General features: G+C 56.8%; 1 protein-coding gene across 10 annotated transcripts in view; it reads right to left on the reverse strand.

The window, feature by feature from the left end:
• The window catches only part of LOC128336120 (cytospin-B-like), a 77,338-nt gene that overhangs the window by 21,260 nt on the left and 36,159 nt on the right, over nt 1-19,919 (reverse strand). For 8 of the 10 annotated variants that reach the window (XM_053275299.1, XM_053275296.1, XM_053275294.1 and 5 more), the window contains 6 exons: nt 16,763-16,970; nt 14,937-15,010; nt 14,012-14,190; nt 5,718-5,866; nt 4,480-4,583; nt 1,108-1,189 (listed from right to left, as the gene is read on the reverse strand). In XM_053275299.1, the coding sequence (XP_053131274.1) occupies nt 1,108-1,189; nt 4,480-4,583; nt 5,718-5,866; nt 14,012-14,190; nt 14,937-15,010; nt 16,763-16,970 (796 nt within the window). Of the gene's footprint in view, nt 1-1,107; nt 1,190-4,479; nt 4,584-5,717; nt 5,867-8,806; nt 9,688-11,122; nt 11,368-14,011; nt 14,191-14,936; nt 15,011-16,762; nt 16,971-19,919 lie in introns of those variants that run through there. The other 2 variants (XR_008311836.1, XR_008311837.1) reach the window with 2 other exon arrangements.

The following is a 19,919-nucleotide window of genomic DNA, read 5'->3' on the forward strand; positions in this document are numbered from 1 at the left end:
GTCCTTTGAACTAGAGCTGCTGGAAACAGATTCAAGGACCTTCTGCATACAGAGCTGACAGGATACCACCGAGACGGGGTGGCTGTCCCTAGTAGACCCACACGTCCCCAGAGGGGGTCCAGGCATGGCCCCAACGCCACCCTAGTTCCACCCCGGGTGCATTTCTGCCTGGAGGTCCAACCCTGAACACACACACACACGACTGGTTTCCCCACAAGCAGTTCTCCAGAAACTAATCCCTGGCTCTTTGGCCTCCACACAGCCCAGCATGTTCCGCCGGATGCTCCTTTGAGAGATGCCTACGTGAAGCACGGCACTCAGATCTCCAAGGAAACGGGCAGCTGTCAGCTGTCAGGTTTGCAAAGCACCCACGAGCCATTGCTGTGCCCACTCAGAAAGGGGTGGGAGGCAGAAGTGGGGGGGAGAAAGTGACCCCCGGCGTTGTAGGGGCTGGGAGCTGGGTGGCTGACGCTTCCAAGCCAGAGTCCTCCGATAAGCACAAGGGAACAAGCACTAGCCAAGACGGAGCGTGTCAGTCCGTGGCATTCAGCCGCCCGGTGCAGTAACAGAGGCGGGTAATCCTGAGGAACTCAAGGGCAGTGGAAGAGAGCCCAGACTCTTCGCGTGGGAAGTTGCCTTGGAGGCATCTCCTCCCACCCCCTGCTGGGTGCTGGAAATCCAGAGCTAGGATCATCACCCACAGGAGGCTGTCTGACTTCGGCTTGGAGACCTCCAGCAAGAGAGAGGCAACCCGCTCCCAGAAACCGGGAGATGGAGCCGTGTGTGCAGAAGGGCAGGCTCCTAAGCCTTTTCCAGACACCAAGCATGGCTGTTCAGCCATCTGTACACTCATACCACCGGCTGCCTGAATAGGGTTCCAGACGAAATGATGCCAAAGCTGGCCAATCCAGAGACTGCACACTGCCAGCCAATCACAGCAGCCAGTACAGAGCGCTGCCCAACTTACCAGGGGGCCTGTCTGCAGGACTGAGGTGCCTTTCCCCCCAGCTCTCTGGGCTCAGCTGAAGCGACCCAGGTAGGGACAGATTAGAACGCAGCGGAAACACACACCTTTTGCTACGATTATTGCCTTTGACTGGCCTTTACCTGCTAGGGGCACCTGCGGCAGGTCGCCATGTTTGGAGAAGGTCTTCCCCGCTGGCTTTGAGTTGCTGAAGGTGGAATGTCTCTGCAACCCCAAAGGGAGGGGGAAGGACAGAAAGAGAGAGAGAGAGAGAAAAGCATCAGCTCTGCAATACCAAAAAAGCAGTCGGAATTGCAAACCAATACATCTTGCCCGATGAAAAAGAGAACACGATGCAAACGTAATTTACAAATGGCAGCTTCCCTTGGGGCAGAAGTCAGATTGCCGGGCAGCAGAATTGCAGCCCCCCACCCCCTTTTATTTGCATGGATTGTGCAGAGGGCAGGACATAGCCCCAATCAACCCGAAACAGATCACAGGTCAAAAGTGAGGCAAGCCCTGAACTGGAACAAAGGCTCACTCCCGAGTCCGAGGAGTAGAACTAATGCCAGCGTCAATCTCAGAGGAGGAGAGCAGTGAGGTTAGGCATCCGACATGCTCATACAGGAAACTGCTGTCTACCGAGTCAGACCCTCAGCCTTTCCAGCTCAAGACTGTCTGCACTGACTGGCAGCACCTCTCCAAGGTTTCAAGCTGGGGTCTTTCCCAGCCCGACCTGGAGATGCTGCCAGGGACTGAACCTAGGGCCTTCTGCCTGCAAAGCAGAGGCTCTTCGCCAGAACTACAACTCCTCCCAGCATATGATGCTGCCTTACTGAGTCAGACTCTGAGCCCATCTAGCTCAGTAGTTGTCTACTCCTGCTAACTTTACTTTTCAGTTACCCCTGCTAACTTGGCAAAGAGGCACCTTTTCAATGTGGTGATTCTCTTTATTTAGCAGGGGGAGAGTACCTGGCCCTATCCACTCCCAGCACAGGACCTCCAGTGACTGTTGCTGGGGTCTAGCTGATGTTTCCTTTTAGATTGTGAGCCCCTTGGGGATAGGGAGCCATCTTATTTATTTGTTATTTCTCTGTGTAAACTGTCCTCAGCCATTTTTGGAAAGGCGATATAGACATTGAATAAATAAAATAAAAATAATAAAAATACTCTGACTGGCAGCTGCTGTGGGCCATTCCTGCAAAAACGCCAGCCCAAACAAGTAGCACTTGGTGTGGCTGGTGGGATGGAGAATCCCCCTGCCTGATCCATGGCTTTGCTGCCCTGCTGGCTTCGCTTTCTAGATCACGGTTTCCAGTCAGCCCATCTCTGCTGGAGCAGCCCGGAAAGCCGTCCCCAAGTTGTTATATAATCTCTGCCGGGGATGGGCAGATGATAGAAAACAAGCTCCGGCTTCCTGAAAGAAGAAAAAGGACTCCACGGGAGAGCAGAGGCTCTGGCCACTGCAAACATGCTCCCTGGTTATCAATTAGTCTCGCTCTCTCTCACCAAAAAAAATCTGTTTAGAAGTAATCAGATTTTTCTCCTCTTCTGAAAAATATGCTCGCAGGAGAGTAGCCAGGGTTTGGTGACGGTCCTGGCCGTGTTTCCCTCTCATGTGTCAGGAGAAGCAAAGCTGCTCGGTGGGAACTCCTGATTCTTCATAAACGTGCACAGGCTAAGCCAGATATGCAGCATCGATCAGGACATCTGGGGCTCTTGGCATGGCGTTTCTCAACAGGTTGCACTGTGGCCCATCCCTTGAGCAAATTGTCCCCCTTTGGGATAGCAACACAGTCTCAAGGTAGCAAGCAGGAATTTCCCCTTTTGTTAAGCAGGGTTCACCTTGGTTTGCATTTGGATGGGAAACGACATGTGAGGGCAGCAAGATATTCCCCCTCAAGGGATGGAGCCATAGCTCAGTAGCAGAGCAGGCAGGAGGCCCTAGGTAGGGCAGCATCTCCAGGTAGGGCTGGAAGAGACTCCTGCCTAAAACCTTGGAGAAGCTGCTGCCAGTCAGTGCAGACAGTACTGAGCTAGGTGGACCAATGACTCAGTATGTGGCAGCTTCCTAGGTTCCCCTTCTGTGGTCAAGTTTAGAAAATGGCCTCTGGCCATTGTGGTGGGGGATGATGGGAGCTGTAGTCTAACACTGCCTGGGGACCCAAGTCTGAGAGAGCCTCTAGAGTAGCTCGCTCGAAGATGACTGTCCAGGGGCTGCATCAGAAGAAAGCCTGAGAGGCAGAACTAGTGCAGAGAAAGTTGCAGCGCACTGGAGATCGGAGGGGAACGCTTGGCGAACCAGATGGGGAGGCTGAAAGGTGACACGGTGACCTGAAGATGAAACTGAAAGCATGTCACTATGAGAGGGGAACTGCCCTCCTCCTTTCAGAACAGTAAGGCTCTGGGGGATACCCAGCCAAGCGAAGCGGCATTAAGTTCAGGATGATAAAAAGGAAGTACCCCGCCCTCCCCAAAAAATACACAACACACAATCAACTTGTGGAACTCACTGCTACATGACATGGCGATGGCCACTGGCTTAGATGCCTTTAAAGAAGAGTGAGACAAACCCTTGGAGGAGAGGCCTATCTATAGCTATCAACCATAACAGTTTGGTGGAACCTCACAAGAATGTAGGAAGCCGCCTTAGACTGAGTCAGACCCTTGGTCCATCTAGCCTACACTGACTGGCAGCAGCTCTCTAAAGTTTCAGGCAGGAGGCTTTCCCAGCCCTACCTGGAGATGCTTCCGGGAACTGAACCTGGGACTTTCTGCATGCAGAGAGAACATTCTATCACTGACCTATGGTCCCATCTCCTACGTGGAATATTTATTATTTATTTATTTAATACCTTTGTATACTGCCCCAAACAAAGTCTCTGAGTGGTTTACAACAACAAAAGTCTTACAGCAGACAGCGCTCACAGCTCCTCACCCATCCAAATGCAAACCAGGGCAGACCCTGCTCAGCAAAGGGGACCATTCACACTCGCTACCGCAAGACCGGCTCGCTTACTCTCTTTCTCTCTCCCTCCATGCACAGAGACAGCCTATCTTGGAATGAAAGTGCACTAGAGGCAAGGAGGGGGCCGTCATTGCCCTGGTGGCCTCCTCATGAACAGAGTCCTGGCCCAGAGGGTCGCAACCAGCAGGGCCCTTCCCAGGGAGCCTGGCAGACCCCTGCGCCCACACCCCGACACTCCGGCCGCCTCTCCTCCTCCCTCGTGAGACGCAGCCCCTTTCACGTGTATTAGAATTCTTGGGGGAAGCGAGATCAAAACCAGATCCCCCCCCACGGTCTCCACGGGATTCCAGCGGGGTCAGCTGGGCCACATGGTGGCCTCCGGGGGCCGGCTTTGATCCCTTGCCAAGGGATGTCTCGCAGCAGAACACAAACAAGCCCGCTTCCCCTTCCCAGTGGGGACGTGCTCAGCCCCAGAAGCCCCCCTGCGGGACCAGCCCCCCCCCCAGCTTCTGCACAGGAAGGAGCGAGGCGGCCCCTCCCTCGGTACCTGGATGGGAGAGACGGCGGCTGCCGGGGCCGTCCGCGTGGGGATGCCGCTCAGGGGACTCCGGGAGACTTTGTGGACTGGCACGTTCTGCCCGGCGGGGTCGCCTGCAAGGAAAGAAGGGAAGCAGAGTGGGCGGCCAGCCCGCTGGAAAAGAGACCCCACAGCTTGCAGGCAGCGGTGGCAGCACCCCCCCCCCCCGCCCAGTTTCAGGCCGAGGGGGCAGCAGTCCCAGAAGCTTGCAGTATTTTTGCATTTGTGCAAGGTAACCTGGATCTCTGTCTCACGGGGGTTAAGGAGGGTGAGGGACACAGGAAGCTGCCACATACCGAGTCAGACCCTTGGGCCACCTAGCTCAGTATTGCCAACACAGACTGGCAGCGGCTTCTCCACAGTTGCAGGCAGGAGTGTCTCTCTCAGCCCAAGAAGAGCTCTAAGCTCTTCCCAGAGCGGCCCCCGAGGGGGAATATCTTACAGTGCTGACATGCAGTCTCCCATCGTTGAATCGTGGCCTTAGCATGCACACACCCCTCCGCTGGTGCTATGCAGCTAATACTGGGCTTCTTTACAGGGATGCCATTGCACTGAGATACCATATGCAAAAGGCAGTGAACACTAAACACACGATATAGAATTATTATTGGAGTTGTGGTGCATACGAAGGGTGGTTATGAAGATCATTTTGAGGGGATTTTGACGGGCTTGACATAGGAAGCTGCCACATACTGAGTCAGACCCTTGGTCCATCTCGCTCAGTATTGTCTGCACAGACTGGCAGCAGCTTCTCCAAGGTGGCAGGCAGGAGTCTCTCTCGGCCCAGATGCTGCCAAGGAGGAACCTGCAGATGCTCTTCCCAGAGCTGCCCCATTATCCCCTAAGGGGACTCTCTTCCAGTGCTCACACATCCAGTCTCCCATTCATATGCAACCAGGGCGGACCCTGCTTAGCTAAGGGACAAGTCATGCTTGCGACCACAAGACCAGCTCTCTTCTTACAGAGCCCTGAGGGCTCAGGCACTGACTTCCTGGCTTATCAAGAACTGCAGGCAGTTCCACAGGCTACAGCCACACGCTATCCCAGAATCCTCCTGGCCTGAAGAGTCCGGGGACACCAGACGGCCAATCCAGGGCCACCGTCTGTCATCCAAACTGGGCCACCTGCCCCTGAAGCATGGCACCAGGCTAGGCCTCGCCCTTCCTGGCCTCTCTGACCCCTTCCCTGCCTGCTGGCAATGTGGGTACCTGGGCATCCCGTGTCAAACGACTTGATGAGGGATTTGACAGTGGCCAGGGACTCCGGGGGAGTTGGTGATGCGCAGCTGATGACGGGGACTCCTTGCCAGCGCTTGGTGGGATCTGCCTCCGCTGAGTCCCCTGCTTCCGCGGCGGCCCTGAAGTGGGGGAGAAAGCAGAAGAGCGTTTGTATGTGTGTGTGGCGGGGGGGACGGGACAAGTTGCTCCCAGCCTCAGCCTTCCCATCTGCAAAATGGGAACAATGATCCCAACACAGTTTATGGAGCTCTTCCAAAGATTACCGAGATAAAAGTTAAACAAAGAGACTGGAACAGCCGGAAAGCCCGACTCGGATGCTCTGGTGGTTGTTTGGGGCAGGTGGGGATTATGCCACAATGGTTGGTTATGGGGACTCTTAGGAACACAGGAAGCTGCCGCCTACTGAGTCAGACCCTTGGGCCATCTCGCTCAGTATTGCCCATACTGACTGGCAGCGGCTGCTCCAAGGCCTCTCCCAGCCCTACCTGGAGATGCTGCCAGAGTCCGAACCCCTCCTGCGTGCAAAGCAGACGGCCTGCCTCTGAGCTGTGGCCACTTCCCTTTGGGCTCTCGCCGCAAGAGACCCGAGGGCCCTTCCCCCTGGAACAAGGCGCTGGACTTGGTTCCCCGCCGGCGGCCCAGGAGGAGAAACTCCACTCCCTGCTGCTTACACGGATGCAGGGAAGCAGAGCCTCGGAGCCCGCTCTCCAGGCACTCTTCTCGCCCCTCGGGGCCGCCTCCTCGTCCGCTGCCCCCAGAAAGAGCTGTCTCCCCCCACCTCCCCCGACAGCTGCGTGGCTCTGGCTGGGCTAGTCATAGGCACGGAAGCCGGGGGGGGCGGGGGGGGCGGATGCTTCCCTTCTGGCCAGGGAGCCTGTCTGAGGGGGCCCCGGCCTGCCATGGCAGCCCCGGGGGCGGCCCATTGGGGGCTCGAGGGTGCCGCTGTCCTCCTCACTTCCATGCCAAGGGACAGGCGAGGAGAGAGAGGAGGAGGAGGAGGAGGAGGAGACGCAGCATGGGAAGCCTGGGGGAAGCCTCCCCTCCCCTGGGCCAGTCTGCTAAGGAAGAAGACTCTGGAGGGGGGCCGCCCGTTGTCCTGGGGAGGGGGGAGACGGCCTCTCAAAGCACCGCCCTGCGCCTTCTGGCTTCCTGTCGCTCCTTTGGAGGCACGGACAGGGCGGGGGGGGGAGCAGCTGGGCTGCATTTCTCCCAAGGCACAAAGGCCCTGAACAGAGTCTGGATTCGGGCGGGGGGGGGCGGCACTTCCGGCAGGGGTTCTCAGCAGGGCAGGTGTCAGCTGCCGAGGCACGCACGTGACTAAAAGCAAAGGGGGCTTTGTGCCAAGATGGCGGGGGATGCAGCAGCAAGGGGGACAGGGCTTCGTGGCTGGCTTTCCAGAATGATGATTTTCTAAAGAGTCATAAAATGTTCCGGTTGGAAGAGACCGTGGAGGTCGGCTTCTAATCCAGCCCTTCTGCTCAGTGCGGGAAACGGCTACGGCAGGGATGCTCAAATGCAAGTCTCCAGATGTTGCTGGACGACAACTTCCATCACCCTCTGCCCCAAGACCAACAGAGATGATGGGGGCTGTAGTCCCACAATAGCTGGGGACCCAAGTTCGAGAAGGCCTGTGCTACAGCGTCCCTGACAGATGGCCATCCCGGCTCTGTTGGGAAACCTCCAGCGAAGGAGAATACGCATGAGGCAGGCTGTTCCGCCGGCCTACATTTAGGAAATTCTTAAGTTTAGGAAATTCCTCCTAACGAGAAAGAGAGAGAGGGAGAGAGAGGAGGAGGAGCCGTGGCTTCCGTCAGGCAAGTCGTGGCATGTCAAACGCTCTTGCAAACACAAGGAACTGGGTGCAAGGCACCCAATTCTCACGGCAACTTCATCAGTTCTTAACACGCTTCCACTCCTCAGCTGAAAGCCTGCAGGCATCCACATGGCAGCCTTCTCCCCACACCGCCTGCTCCAGTGACCCGGCTACACCAAAATCTCCCTCTGAGCAAAAACCGTTGGCATTGGGGGATACACGCCAGGACTCCACGGCCCTTCATCCAGTGGGGCCAGCAGACACGAGAGAGGTGGAAAGAACAGGCGCCCGGCGCTTGAGCACAAGGTAGAGGTTTACTGGGCACTTCTGTATGCACCTGTGGAACATAGCACGCCCCCAGATTGTCCTCAAGATCACAAAGGGCGTAGTACGCATTTGTAACACGGCACAACAGCCAGTCCCAAGCCGTCCAGCACTCCTGCAGTCAGGGGTGCCCCTTTTATGAGCACACGGCTGTGGGGGAAGCAAAACTCTGCAAGCTGACCACCACCACCACCACCACCGGGCAGCGGGTCCCGGGGAGCTCTTTGGGACATACCTGATCCTGGCAAACTTTGCCAGGAGTCCCTCTCCTCGCCGAGAGGAGGCTGCTGCTGGCAACTCTTCCTTCCGCCCCCTTTTTGCAATTTGACAGCAGAACAATGATGCCCCCTTTCAATGCCTTGAGTGCTACACCACAGGAGGAGGGCCGCAGTGCTGGATCTGGCTCGCCCCCCGCGTCACAATCCTGAAAGAGGGACTGTCTGACAAGAGGACCTGTGGCCCACCCCTGCAAAATCTGCTATTCTGGCCCTTCTTGGGCCTCTGGAGTCAGCAATCAGGGGGCTAGGCAGCTGCATTCAGAGACTGGATACATAGGAATAAGAGGAAGCTGCCATCTACTGAGTCAGACCATTGGTCTATCAAGCTCAGTATTGTCTTCACAGACTGGCAGCGGCTTCTCCCAGGTTGCAGGCAGGAGTCTCTCTCTTGGAGATGCTGCCAGGGAGGGAACCGGGAACCTTCTGCTCTTCTCAGAGCGGCTCCATCCCCTGAGGGGGAAACCTCTTCCAGTGCTCACACTACTAGTCTCCCATTCATATGCAGCCAGGGCTGACCCTGCTTAGCTAAGAGGACAAGTCCTGCTTGCCACCACAAGACCCACTCTCCTCCTAGCTCAGGGGCTGCCATTCCCTGAACCCTGAAAGACTGCCTGCTTTCCACAGGTGCAAATTTCCCTGCTCACGTTCCACGGAAAGATGCCCCGTGCAAAGTCTTTGGAGAAACGAACGGACACCACAGAGAACGACGGAATGCCCGTAACTGAAACGGCACTGCCCACAGGGCTGCCGGGAACCATCAGGGTCTCTGCCCCCTGGCTGTGAAACAGACAGTGTTTCCGGGGAGAAAGCGTCCCCTGCATCTTCTCTTGGAAGCACCCAAGGGGCCTGCAATGCAACAGGTTTGTGGCAAGGATCCTGTCTGTCCGCCAAGGAGCGAGCAAATCCTCGGGGCCTTCAGCCCACTCCCAAGTAAGAACAGCAAGTGAAGTGGGTGCCTTGAATCCTGCCCAGACGGAAGCCTCTTCTGGCTTTCCAATCCTGCGCTGCCCCCAAGTGGCAAGTCTCTGCCGACGGGCTCCAATATATCCAAGCAGCTTATCAGCACTGGCTGGCAGGGATGACCTCTCTGTGGGCACCCCTCCGCAATCCAGAAAGGGAGCCCTGCCAGGACAGAGCTGAGCATCAAGTCCAGTGGGTCTGCTTCTCACAGTGGCCGACATGAAGGCTCCGAGGTCCCGGGAGGGGAGGAGCAGGGTGTCCTCCGAAGAGATCCTCAAGAATGCAGAACGGACCCTCCGCTCTGTGTTCGCTTGGGCCAAGGGTCGCAGCCTGTGAAGAGCCCCCCCCCGGTTGGTTCTGGTAGATCCACACAGGGTTCCGCAGGAATAAGGTTAGGCCGGGTGGGGGGAGACAACAGACAAGGAGTGCCATCTGCCGAGAACGGTGGGGGGAAAGGAGATGGCGATATTTCTGCTTCATTCTTCCAGGTGTGGGAGCTGCTAAGGAGGTCCGGAGCCGGCTGAAAGTCCACCCAGGGCTGGGTTAGTTGGCTGGCATCAGGGATCTGCGGAGACAGAGACAGAGAGGAGTGTGAGGGTGCCAAAGCCAGCGACCGGGCAAAAGGGACACCATCTTGTGTCCACTTTACCTTGCCCAGGAAGGCAATTTAGAACACCTCTTCCTAAATTAAGGGCTCCCGTCACTCAACTAGGACGCTCAGAGGCCAAAAGGAGCGCTGGGCCTTGTGGTGGCTATGGTGGATTGTCCCCTTTGCTAAGCAGGATCTGCTTTGGCTTGCATTTGGATGGGAGACGACATGTGGGAGTCCTGTCTAGCATTCACTTTAGGGGAGGGGGCCGCAGCCCAGTGGAAATGCATCTGCCTGCTTGCATGCAGAAGGTCCCAGGTTCAATCCCTAGCAGGATCTCCAGGGAGGCCTGGGAGAGTCCTCAGCCTGCAACCCGGGAGAAGCCGCTGCTGCCAGTCTGGGTAGACAGCCCTGAGCTCGATGGACCCAGGGTCTGACTCAGTCTATGGCAGCTTCCTGTGTTCCAAGCAAGCTACCATCCACGGGTGAGCTAGGAATCTTATAGGAACAGGTGGGCTACTGACTCTTTTTGTTGGCTTTTGATTTTTGTGGACTGACTTGTGAAGCTGCTCGGAGGGTATTTTCTCCCAGGAAAATAACAGCCATCACCTGGCAGATTGTTGTTAGCGTGACCTTACAGAGTGGTTGCAAGGATGACTTAAACTGTGTCTATAAAACTTTGACAGGACAGGGGTGGCCAACTCGAGGTTCTCCACCTGTCCGTGGACTACAACTTCCATCACCCCCCTGGTGGCAGGGGATAGTGGGAGTTGTAGTAGGACCGCAGGTGGAGACCCTCAGGTTGGCCACCCCTGCCAACTGAGCAAAGAGGCACCTTTTTGAAGTGCTGATTCTCTTATTGAGCAGGGGGAGAGCAACTGGCCCTCTCCGTCCCCAGCACAGCACCCCTCCCGTGACTGTTGCTGGGGTCTGATGTTGCTTTTGATTGTGAGCCCCTTGGGGACAGAGACACATTTCATTTATTTATATGCTTTGGAATGTGCTCCCTGCTGAAATAAGAGCTTCCCCATCTCTGCCATTTTAAAAAAAATCTTTAAAAACACATTTGTTCACCCAGGCTTTTAATTAAATACAGTTTGAATAGTTCTAACTTCATTTTAAAATATGGTTTTAAGGTTTTAAATTCTTATGTTTTAACTTTTTGTCATTTATTTTATCCAATGTTTTAAGTTGTCATTTATTTGTTTTAACTAATGTTTTAACTTTTTGCTTTTGTTGTAGTCCACCCAGAGATGTCAAATAAATAAATAAACAGATCGATCGATCTATGCAAACCGACTTGGGAACTTTTGTTGAAAAGCAGGATCTACATAGCCATCGTATTCGTGGTCTAAGGCGTGCCCTTCCTTCCCTCCCGATCCCGTGGGGCCTTCCGTTTTGGCTTCCTTACCTGAGAGAGCCGGCGTTAGCACACAGCTGCTGCCAAGCTAACGTTGGGGAGGGAGGGGGAGACACAAGCAGTCCCCTCAGGCTCCGTTTTGGGGAGCCGGCGTTGAAGCGCGAGCTCAACAGCCTTCGGAAGCCTCTGCGAATCGGGGCAGCCGGCACACACAGGGGGCACGGAAGGGGGAGGGAAGACACCGGCAGACGGACCGACAGCCGGGCGTAAGACACACACAGAGCGCAAGCGGAACTCTGGAAGGAAGAAAGGGAGGTCAGCCAACCAGACGCACCCGGCAGCCCGGGGACGGAAAGACGTTAGTCGGGCTGGGGGCTGCCCCTCTCTGGGGTTCAGGGGGCTCATTGCAGAATCTCTTACCTTCAGTTCAGATGCACTTTGGGTCCGGCACGTTCACAGGCTACTCCGGAAATGTATAAGAGGGAACTGTAGAAGGTGGGGTTGGCCTGGTGTGGGTGTGAGATGGGCGAGGTCAGATTCGGGGGAGCCAAAGGAAGAACTGGGCCAAGTGAGAAGTACGGTCTGGAAGTCTTCTGTGGTCTGGCGCTGGCTGTGCATTCCAGCCGAGACAGAATCCTATCCGGACCATCCACTCCACAGGCACGCAGGTGCCTGCACACACAGACGTGTTTCCGTCTGAAGGGCTGCACGTGTGTGTGTGTGTGCGCTTTAAAATGAAGCTGGGCACAGGCCCCCTCGAATGCAAGGGGCGTTGTACATGCATCAAACATCGTGTGCAGATCACTGTCCACGCCAACAGATCTGTACGCCGGGGAGGCCACGCGATGCCATCCTCAATGCCTGCAGAGGTACCCAGCAGGCCTCCGCCACAGACAGAGTGGCCCAGCAAGGGCTTCTGATTCCGGGGGCCAGGGAGGGGATGTGGGGGAGAACTTGGGCTCCACCACCACCACCACCACAGGAGAAGGGGGGCTGGCAGTTGCCGGTGACGTCCTTGGTGGCTCCACACTACCCGCGAGCGATACAACGAGGAAGCCAGACAGGTGCACACGAGCAAAACCAGAGACAGACAGACAGATCTGGAAAGCAAGCATCTCGGCAATGAAAAGCATGTCCTCGGGGAGAACCACATCCGGATGGAATGCCTTTTCCTCTCTCCGTCTGGGGCCCCCATGGGGACAGCCGCCTGCCCGCAGCTCTCGGGTATGGGGCTCTAATCGGGTGCCGGTCTGCACGGAAGGGTGTCCAACCTGTACTTCTTTCCCACCTTTGTGCTGGAGCCGCCAGGCGCTGAGCCTGGGATTTCTGCCTGCAACGCACGGGCCACCAAGAGCTTCTCGGAGGAACGCGGAATACAAATACGGCATCAGCCGATCAGCCCAGAGGCTCCCCGGCTGCTGGTGGACTACAGCTCCCAGCATCCACTGTGTTCTTAACTGAATCAGACCAATGTGCACCTTTCAGCACCACAACGGCTGTTGTTGCCAGAACACAAAGCTTTAGAGAGCCACAGAAACCTCCATCACCCCAGACTTTGGTTTTATTCCCAGGTTCAGTGTGGCCAAAGGCCATAGCAGCTGGGATGATGGGTTCTGTGGTCAATCACACCTGGGAAATCCCTGTTACAGGGAACGCCGCTCAGCAAGGTGACTAATCTTTCCCGCCTGGGACCCGGAGGAATGAGAAACGGGATGCAGAAGAGGCTTAGCAGAGACAGGCCTTTACAGGCAGGGTGCCTCTCTGCTGCACACAGCAACCAACGGATCAGCCTATCTGGGGATGGATTCCCTGTGATTTGCCCGGCATTCACCAACACTGGCCTGGATCAAGGCATGGATCCATCACACTCCGCATAGGTGCTACAAGGCAAGGAAGTCTAGCCCCCTGGGCCCTCCCCTGCTTTGCTCCAAGCCTGCCCCACATCCCCAAGCAGAAGCAACCTCCCACCCTCAAAAGGAAGCCCCTCGTCACCCTCCCGCTTTGTTTCTGCATGGGCCACAGAGACGCGCCTCACCCCGGAAAAGAAGACAGCTCAGAGGAGGGACTCACGCAGAGACGCAGCAGGAGCAGCCTCTTCTGAGGGCAGGCTGCCCTGCTGCCGCGTCTCTGCACTGAGAGAAAATGCATCTGTGGCAGAGCAAATGATTCCTCTCCGACTATTCGGGGGGAGGCAAAACTCCTGGATATGGTGGAGGGAAGAGAGGTGGCTTTCTGGGCAGGCGGGGGGGGGGGGGGGCTCAGAACCCAGTGCAGAATACGTCTACGGGACTCTCTGCCAGGGGGTGGCTTTCAACGGGGCTGAGACCAATTCTGGGAGGATAAGGCTACCAGTGGCTACTAGTCCTGATGGCTGTGGGCTGCCTGCTCTGCCGTTGGGAGGCCAGGGCAGGCGATGGGGCTGGCCTTCATCCCCTGCCTGTGGGCTTCCCAGAGGCATCCAGGGGGCCGCGGTGGGAAGCAGGATGCTGGTGCCTCGGGCCTTATCGTGTTCTCATGGCCACGACCCTCCAAAGCCGAGAGATCTGGGGCTGAGGAGCAGTGCCTGAGGGCGCTGAGTCAAGGGGTGCTGTGGAGCCAGGAGGGCTCGTGGGCGAGAGGGGGGTTGTTCCGCAAGGGCCCTGAGCGGCATGCAGTAGACACAGTGCTGGGAGATGCGTTGGAACAGAAGGCAACAGAACCTGCCGGGGGGGGGAGGAAGGGGGGGGGACACTGTGCCGCCTCAGAGCAACTTCCATGCACGCTTGCGGCCAGAGAGAGACGTGGGACGAGGGCAGGGCTGCTCCACTTCGGCCCTCCTGCAGATGGTGGCCTACAACTCCCATCACCCCTGGCTCCTGGCCACTCTGGCTAGGGATGATGGGAGTCGTAGTCCCCAAGCAGGGAGTGGGCCAGGCCTGGCCGGGGGCGGACCGCACCCACCTGCTGACGCCCTGGGCCTCCTCCAGCTCCTTCTGCAGCCGAGCGCTCTTCTCCTCCTCCTCCTGCAGGCGCCGCCGGGCCGTGCGCAGCTCCTGCTGGGCCTCGCACTTGATGTCGTTGGCCACCACCACGGCCGTCTGCAGGTCGGCCTGGAAGCGGCGCCACTCTTCCGTGTCCTCCTGTGGCGGGGGGGGGAGGGGTGAGGGTTGCGCCTCGCCAGGGGAAGGGACTGCAGCTGGCAAAGGGGGCACGGCCCCAAGGGGGTCGCCCTCCACAGCGCGCACGGAGCAGCCCCAGAAGACCCCAGGCAGCTACCCTTCAGGGCAGCTGGGTCAGAGGCAGGCAGAGAGGGACATCGGGACCTGCCTTCGACCGAGTCAGACCCTGGGTCCGTCTAGCCCAGGACTGTCTGCACTGACTGGCAGCAGCTCTCCAAGGGTTTGGGCAGGAGTTCTCCCCAGCCCAACCTGTGCTAGGAACTGAACCCGGAACCTTCTGCATGCCAAGCCGAGGCTCTGCCACTGAGTGGTGCCCCCAGACCCTTGCCAGCTGCTACCTACTGAGTCAGACCCTTGGGCCATCTAGCGCAGGGATTCTCCGCGTTGGGTCCCCAGATGTTATCAGACTTCAGCTCCCATAATCCCTAGCCCCAGTGGCCTTCGGTTGGGAATTCTGGGAGCTGAAGTCCAATAACATCTGGGGACCCAATGTTGAGAATCCCTGCTCTTGCGGAGTATTGTCTACACGGACTGGCAGCAACTTCTCCAAGGTCTTTCCCAAGCCTAGCTGGAGGAGATGCCAGGGGCTGCACTGGGACCTTCTGCCCGCCAAGCAGGGGCTCCCCCATCCACCCCCCCCACCCCCCGGGGACGGTCTCCTAGGCAAGCTCCAGGTGAGAGCCCTACCTTTGCGGCCGCCCCCTCACCTTGATCTGCTTATTCAGGGTCTTCAGTTGCCTCTCCAAGTCCAGCTTCTGGTCTTCGAGTTTCAGCAGATTCCCTGGGAAGAAGGGAGAGGCGGGAGCCCTTTTGAGCTAGCACCGGCAGCCTCAACATCAGGGCAACGTTACGGGGGCAGGGCCATCGGGGGGGGGGTCTGGGACTCTGGACTACAACTCCCATCGTCCCTGACTATTGGCCACTGTGGCTGGGAAGGATGAGAGTCCTTGGAGGGCCCAGGTGGCCCAGCCCTGCTCTCCAGGAGGCTTCACAGAGTGCCCAGAGCAGCAGACAAACCTAGGCCCATGCTTTCCAGGAGCTGACAGCCGAAAAAGAAATATCAGTTCTAGCTGGGCCAAGAGGCAGCTTTTAAAGTGGCCAAGCTCTTCTACTGGGCACGGGGAGAGAGTGCCCCGCCCAGGGGTTGTTGCCACCAGCTCTCCCTTTTCAGACTGGGAGCCCCTTGGGGGCAGAGAACCATCGTCTCCTTGCTTTCCCCACGGAAACTTCTGTGGGGCCTTTGCTGACTGAAAAGCAGCGGGGACAGGCATGCTCCATAAACGTGCCCCCCCTCCCTTAATCAAAGGCCGGCCTCGTTAAGCAGCCCCCGGCCACTGGGCCAAGAATGGGCACCTTCTCAAAAGGGCGGCTCTCTCCTCTTTAGCAGGGGGAGAGCAACTGGCCCTATCCAGCCCCAGCACAGCATCCCTCCAGGGGCTGGAGGGAAACAAAACCTTATGGCTTGTTTCAGACTGGGAAGCGAGTCCTGAGAGGTTCTTGTTCTTGTTGAAAAGTATAAATTCTTTACCTAACCTACCTCACAGGGTGGTTGTGAGAAGAAACATAACTATGTACCCTGCGCTCTGGGCTCCTTAGAGGAAGAGCGGGATATAAATGTGAAAATTAAATTAAAATAAATAAATAAACATCTTTACGTTTTTAAAATACATATTTTTAAGTGTTCCGAGTTCTGCTAGTTGCGCCGAGGAGTAGCTTCCCATTCCTTCTGCTATGCCAACCCCTTTACGGACTCTTCCTGGATTGAAAAATGGTACACAGAACGTCCCGCCACTGCACATTTAAAGCCCAGCTAGCTCTCTCCTTCTGCCAGCAGGTGGCGCTCACACATTCCTGCAGAAGACACATGCTGGCCCCGATCCAGAGGTGTCTCCGCATGCGGCTGCACACAGAAATTGTCCTGGCCTATCAGAGAGCTGGCTCCGGTGCTGGGGATGAGGATACTGTCCACCTGTTGGGGTGGGGAGGGGAGTGTACCTGGAATGACCACACACCAGGGCCAGGGAGACCAAACCCTTGTTCAGCCATGAAACGCACTGGCCCAGTCACTTCTCTCTCAGCCTAACCTACCTCGCAGGGTGGCTGTGAGAATACATATATACACCACTCTGGGCTCCTTGGAGAGCAAGGTGTGTGTGTGTGGGGGGAAATTAAAAGTAAAATAAAACAAATTCTTTTCTTTTTCCTCTTGCTTTGAAAGGGTGGAAGGAATTCTCAGGCATTTCCTCCCAACTCAAACCAGATTGTTTTGGTCCTCCGATTCGTCGAATCGGTTTTGGAACATCCTTTACCTGACTGAGGGCTGCACAGTGTCGGCCCTCCGGCTGCTCTCAGACTACAGCTCCCATCACCCCCAGCCACTGTGACCAAGAGCCAGGGATGATGGGAGATGTAGTCCAACATCTGCAGGAGGGGCAGAGCAGCCCAGCTCTGCTTCACGGTGGACGGGCGAGGGAGAGAAAAGGCGAACGCCGGGAGGAGAGCAAGGGTCCGGGCGCCCTCCCGCTCCACCCACTTTCCAAGTCGCTGATGATCTGGTTGTCGTGCAGCTTGAGCGCTCGGTGCTGCTCCACCTGGTCCTCCAGCTCAAAGATGGTCTCCTTCAGGTTCTTGATCTCGGCTTCGTTCTCTGCGGTCTTCTCCTGCAGCTTGAGGCTGGCCCGGCTCAGTTGCTCTGCCTGCCGTGCACAGGTCTCCTGCAGCTCCCCGCGCTCCTTCTCCACCTGGAGGGGCAAAAGGGTCCCTACCTTAGGATCCGCATTCCAGAGGTGCCCCGCTTTCCTCTGCCAGAAAAGCAAGAGCCCAGTCCTTTGGGCAGCTGGGCTGGAAAACGTGGCCGCTTAACGGAGCGACAACGTGGGCCAGGATTCAGCGACCTGTACTGTTCCTGGTTGCCTACCCTAAAATATTAGAATCATCAAACATTCAGAGTTGGAAGGGATCCTGGAGGTCTTCTAATCCATCCCTCTGCTATGGCACCACCGACAGACGGCCACCCCCAGCAAAGGAGAGCCAGCCACTTCATGAGGCAGGTAGTCCCACAGCTTTTTACAGTAAGGAAATTCCTCCTGATCTCTAGCCCAAATCTGCTTCCTTATTGCAACTCACTAGTGACAGAAGCCCGCTCCTGCCTCAGTGCGACAGCCCTGATCAAATGAAATTAGGCAAAACCGGAGAAATTGCGGGCATGAGTCCAGTCTGCATACAGGATGCAGCTTTCCTCGGGCACAGGGTGTGAAGTTTGAAATATCCTTATTTTAAAAGCATGGAGCACACACCAAGCCTACTCTGGGCAACCACCACCCAAGTCACCAGTGAGGACAGGTTCTCCCCACCAGCTGTTTTGCGACTACAATCCCCCTCACCCCTAGCCACAGTGGGCAAGCCAGGGATGATGGGTTTTGTAGTCCAGCACCATCAGGAGGCCTGACGTTGGGCAGCCCTGGCATAGTGCAAGCTTGTATAAGCTGCTGAGGCACCCAAACAGACGTCACCGACCAGCTGTGAGGGCCGGGGAGTTGATTCTGCTCCCGTGACTGCTGCCTGCCTGGGATGGCAAAACCAGTAATTGCTGCTACTACTACTATTGACAAAGTGCCTGCTCAAGAAAAAGGATCTCAAAGCACCGTACCCCGAACAAGTGACAAGGAAGGAGAAGACGCTCCCCTCTCCACTGGAGGGAATTAGTGCCAGGACTGGATAGGACCCTTTGCTCTCCCCTTGCTTCATAGAGAGCAAGAGAATCACCCCTCTGCTCACTTACTTTGGGAACCATCCCTGCTAACTGGGCCAAGAAGTACCTCTGCAAGGGACCGATCACTTGTATTTAGCAGAGGGAGAGTAGGGTCACAGGAAGCTGCCATCTCCGGAGTCAGACCCTTGGTCCATCTAGCTGTCTATGGTCTGCACTGACTGGCAGCGGCCCTCCCAGGTGGCAGGCAGGAGTCTAGAGATGCTGCCAGGGAATGACCCTGGGGCCTTCTGCCTGCAAAGCAGGGGCTCTACTGAGGAGCCACGGACGCTCCTGGTGAAGCTGCCATAGACCGAGGCAGACCCTTGGTCCATCTAGCTCAATGTCATCTACCCAGACTGGCAGTGGCTTCTCCAAGCTTTCAGGCAGGAGTCTCCCCCAGCCCTAACTGGAGATGCTGCCAAGGAGGGAACCCGTGGACCTCCTGCAGATGCTCTATCTAGATGAAAACAGAAGAAGGTAAGAGCAGCCCTGCTGGATCAGGCCCAAGAAGGCCCACCTCGTCCAGCACCTGTTCCACACAGTGGCCCACCAGGTGCCCCAGAGAAGTCCACAGGCAAGAGGTGAGGGCATGCCCTCTCTCCTGCTGCGGTTGCTCCCTTACAACTCGGGTTTAGAGGCATCTTGCCTTGGTGGTGGTGGTGAGTTCTACAGCCACCAGACTTGTAGCTGTTGATAGCCCTGTCCTCCATGAATCTGTCTAAGCCTCTTTTCAAGCCATCCCAGCTGGTGGCCATCAGCACATCCCATGGCAAGGAATTCCACAGATTAATTATACGCTAGGTGAAAAAGGACTTCCACTTGTCGGTCCCAAATCTCCTGCCCTTCAGTTTCATGGGGTGACCCCTGGTTCTAGTGTTGGGAGAGAGGGAGAGGAATTTCTCTCTGTCCACCCTCTCGTCTCCATGCATAATTTGATACACCTCGACCATGTCTCCCCTTAGTCGCCTCTTTTCCAAGGCAAAGAGCCCCAGAGGCTGTAGCCTTGCCTCCTAAGGAAGGTGCTCCAGGCCCCTGATCATCTGGGTGGCCCTCTTCGACACCTTTCCCAGAATAGGGCAACCAAGATGATCCAAGGCTAGAAGGCAGAGGAAGGAAATATTCAAGCGCAGGATAGCTGTGGGTTTGCTTTTATTTCTTAAGCCTTCTGGCAAGAAGACCCAGGCAAAGCCAAAACACTTCCTCTGCTTCTCCGCCGTCCGCACAGCTCTCTGGATCACCTGGCCACTCTTCCCCTCAACAGCTTCGGCCAAAAGACACTTTGAGAGTTCCCAGCCCCTGTAAATCAGGCGGCCCGTTTCTGGCAGGCTCAGCGGCCCTCCCCACGGATGGCTCCCCCAGCTGGGTGGCAGGGTTAATCACAGGCTAGCATTACTTCTCCTGGCCTTGGGGGGGGGGGAAGAGAACACCCCTCCCCGCTGCAAACACCTGGCTTGCGGGTTGGGTGGGGGGACCGAGCCGCTAATGATGTCCATCTGCCTGGGACTGGAGGAGGAAGCACTCAAGGGCTGGACCAGGAAGGAGGAAACGGCTGGGAGTCGGAATGCAAACAAACGGCCAGCCCACAAAACTGTCCAAACACAGACCTCTCCGGGGCAGTTGAGCGGGGGCGGGGTGGGGAAAGGGGGCAGGTCACTGCCTGGCGGCCTTTCATGGGGCTGTAGGATTGTAGAGCAGGACGGGACCTCGGGGGTCTTCTAGTCTGACCCCCTGGCTCAGGGGCAGGGAGCTGCGACCGTATCCTTGTCAGACGGCCATTCAGCTTCTGCCCGGAAACCTCCAGCCAAGGAGAGCCTGCCACTGCATGAGGCAGGCTGTTCCACTGCCCAACGGCTAGTTGGAAATCCCTCCCAATGCCCAGTCTGAATGGTCTTCCTTGGAACTTCAACCCGCTGCTTCTAGTCCTGCCCTTAGGAGCAAC

The sequence above is a fragment of the Hemicordylus capensis genome, chromosome 12 (assembly GCF_027244095.1).
Source record: "Hemicordylus capensis ecotype Gifberg chromosome 12, rHemCap1.1.pri, whole genome shotgun sequence".
NCBI lineage: Eukaryota > Metazoa > Chordata > Lepidosauria > Squamata > Cordylidae > Hemicordylus > Hemicordylus capensis.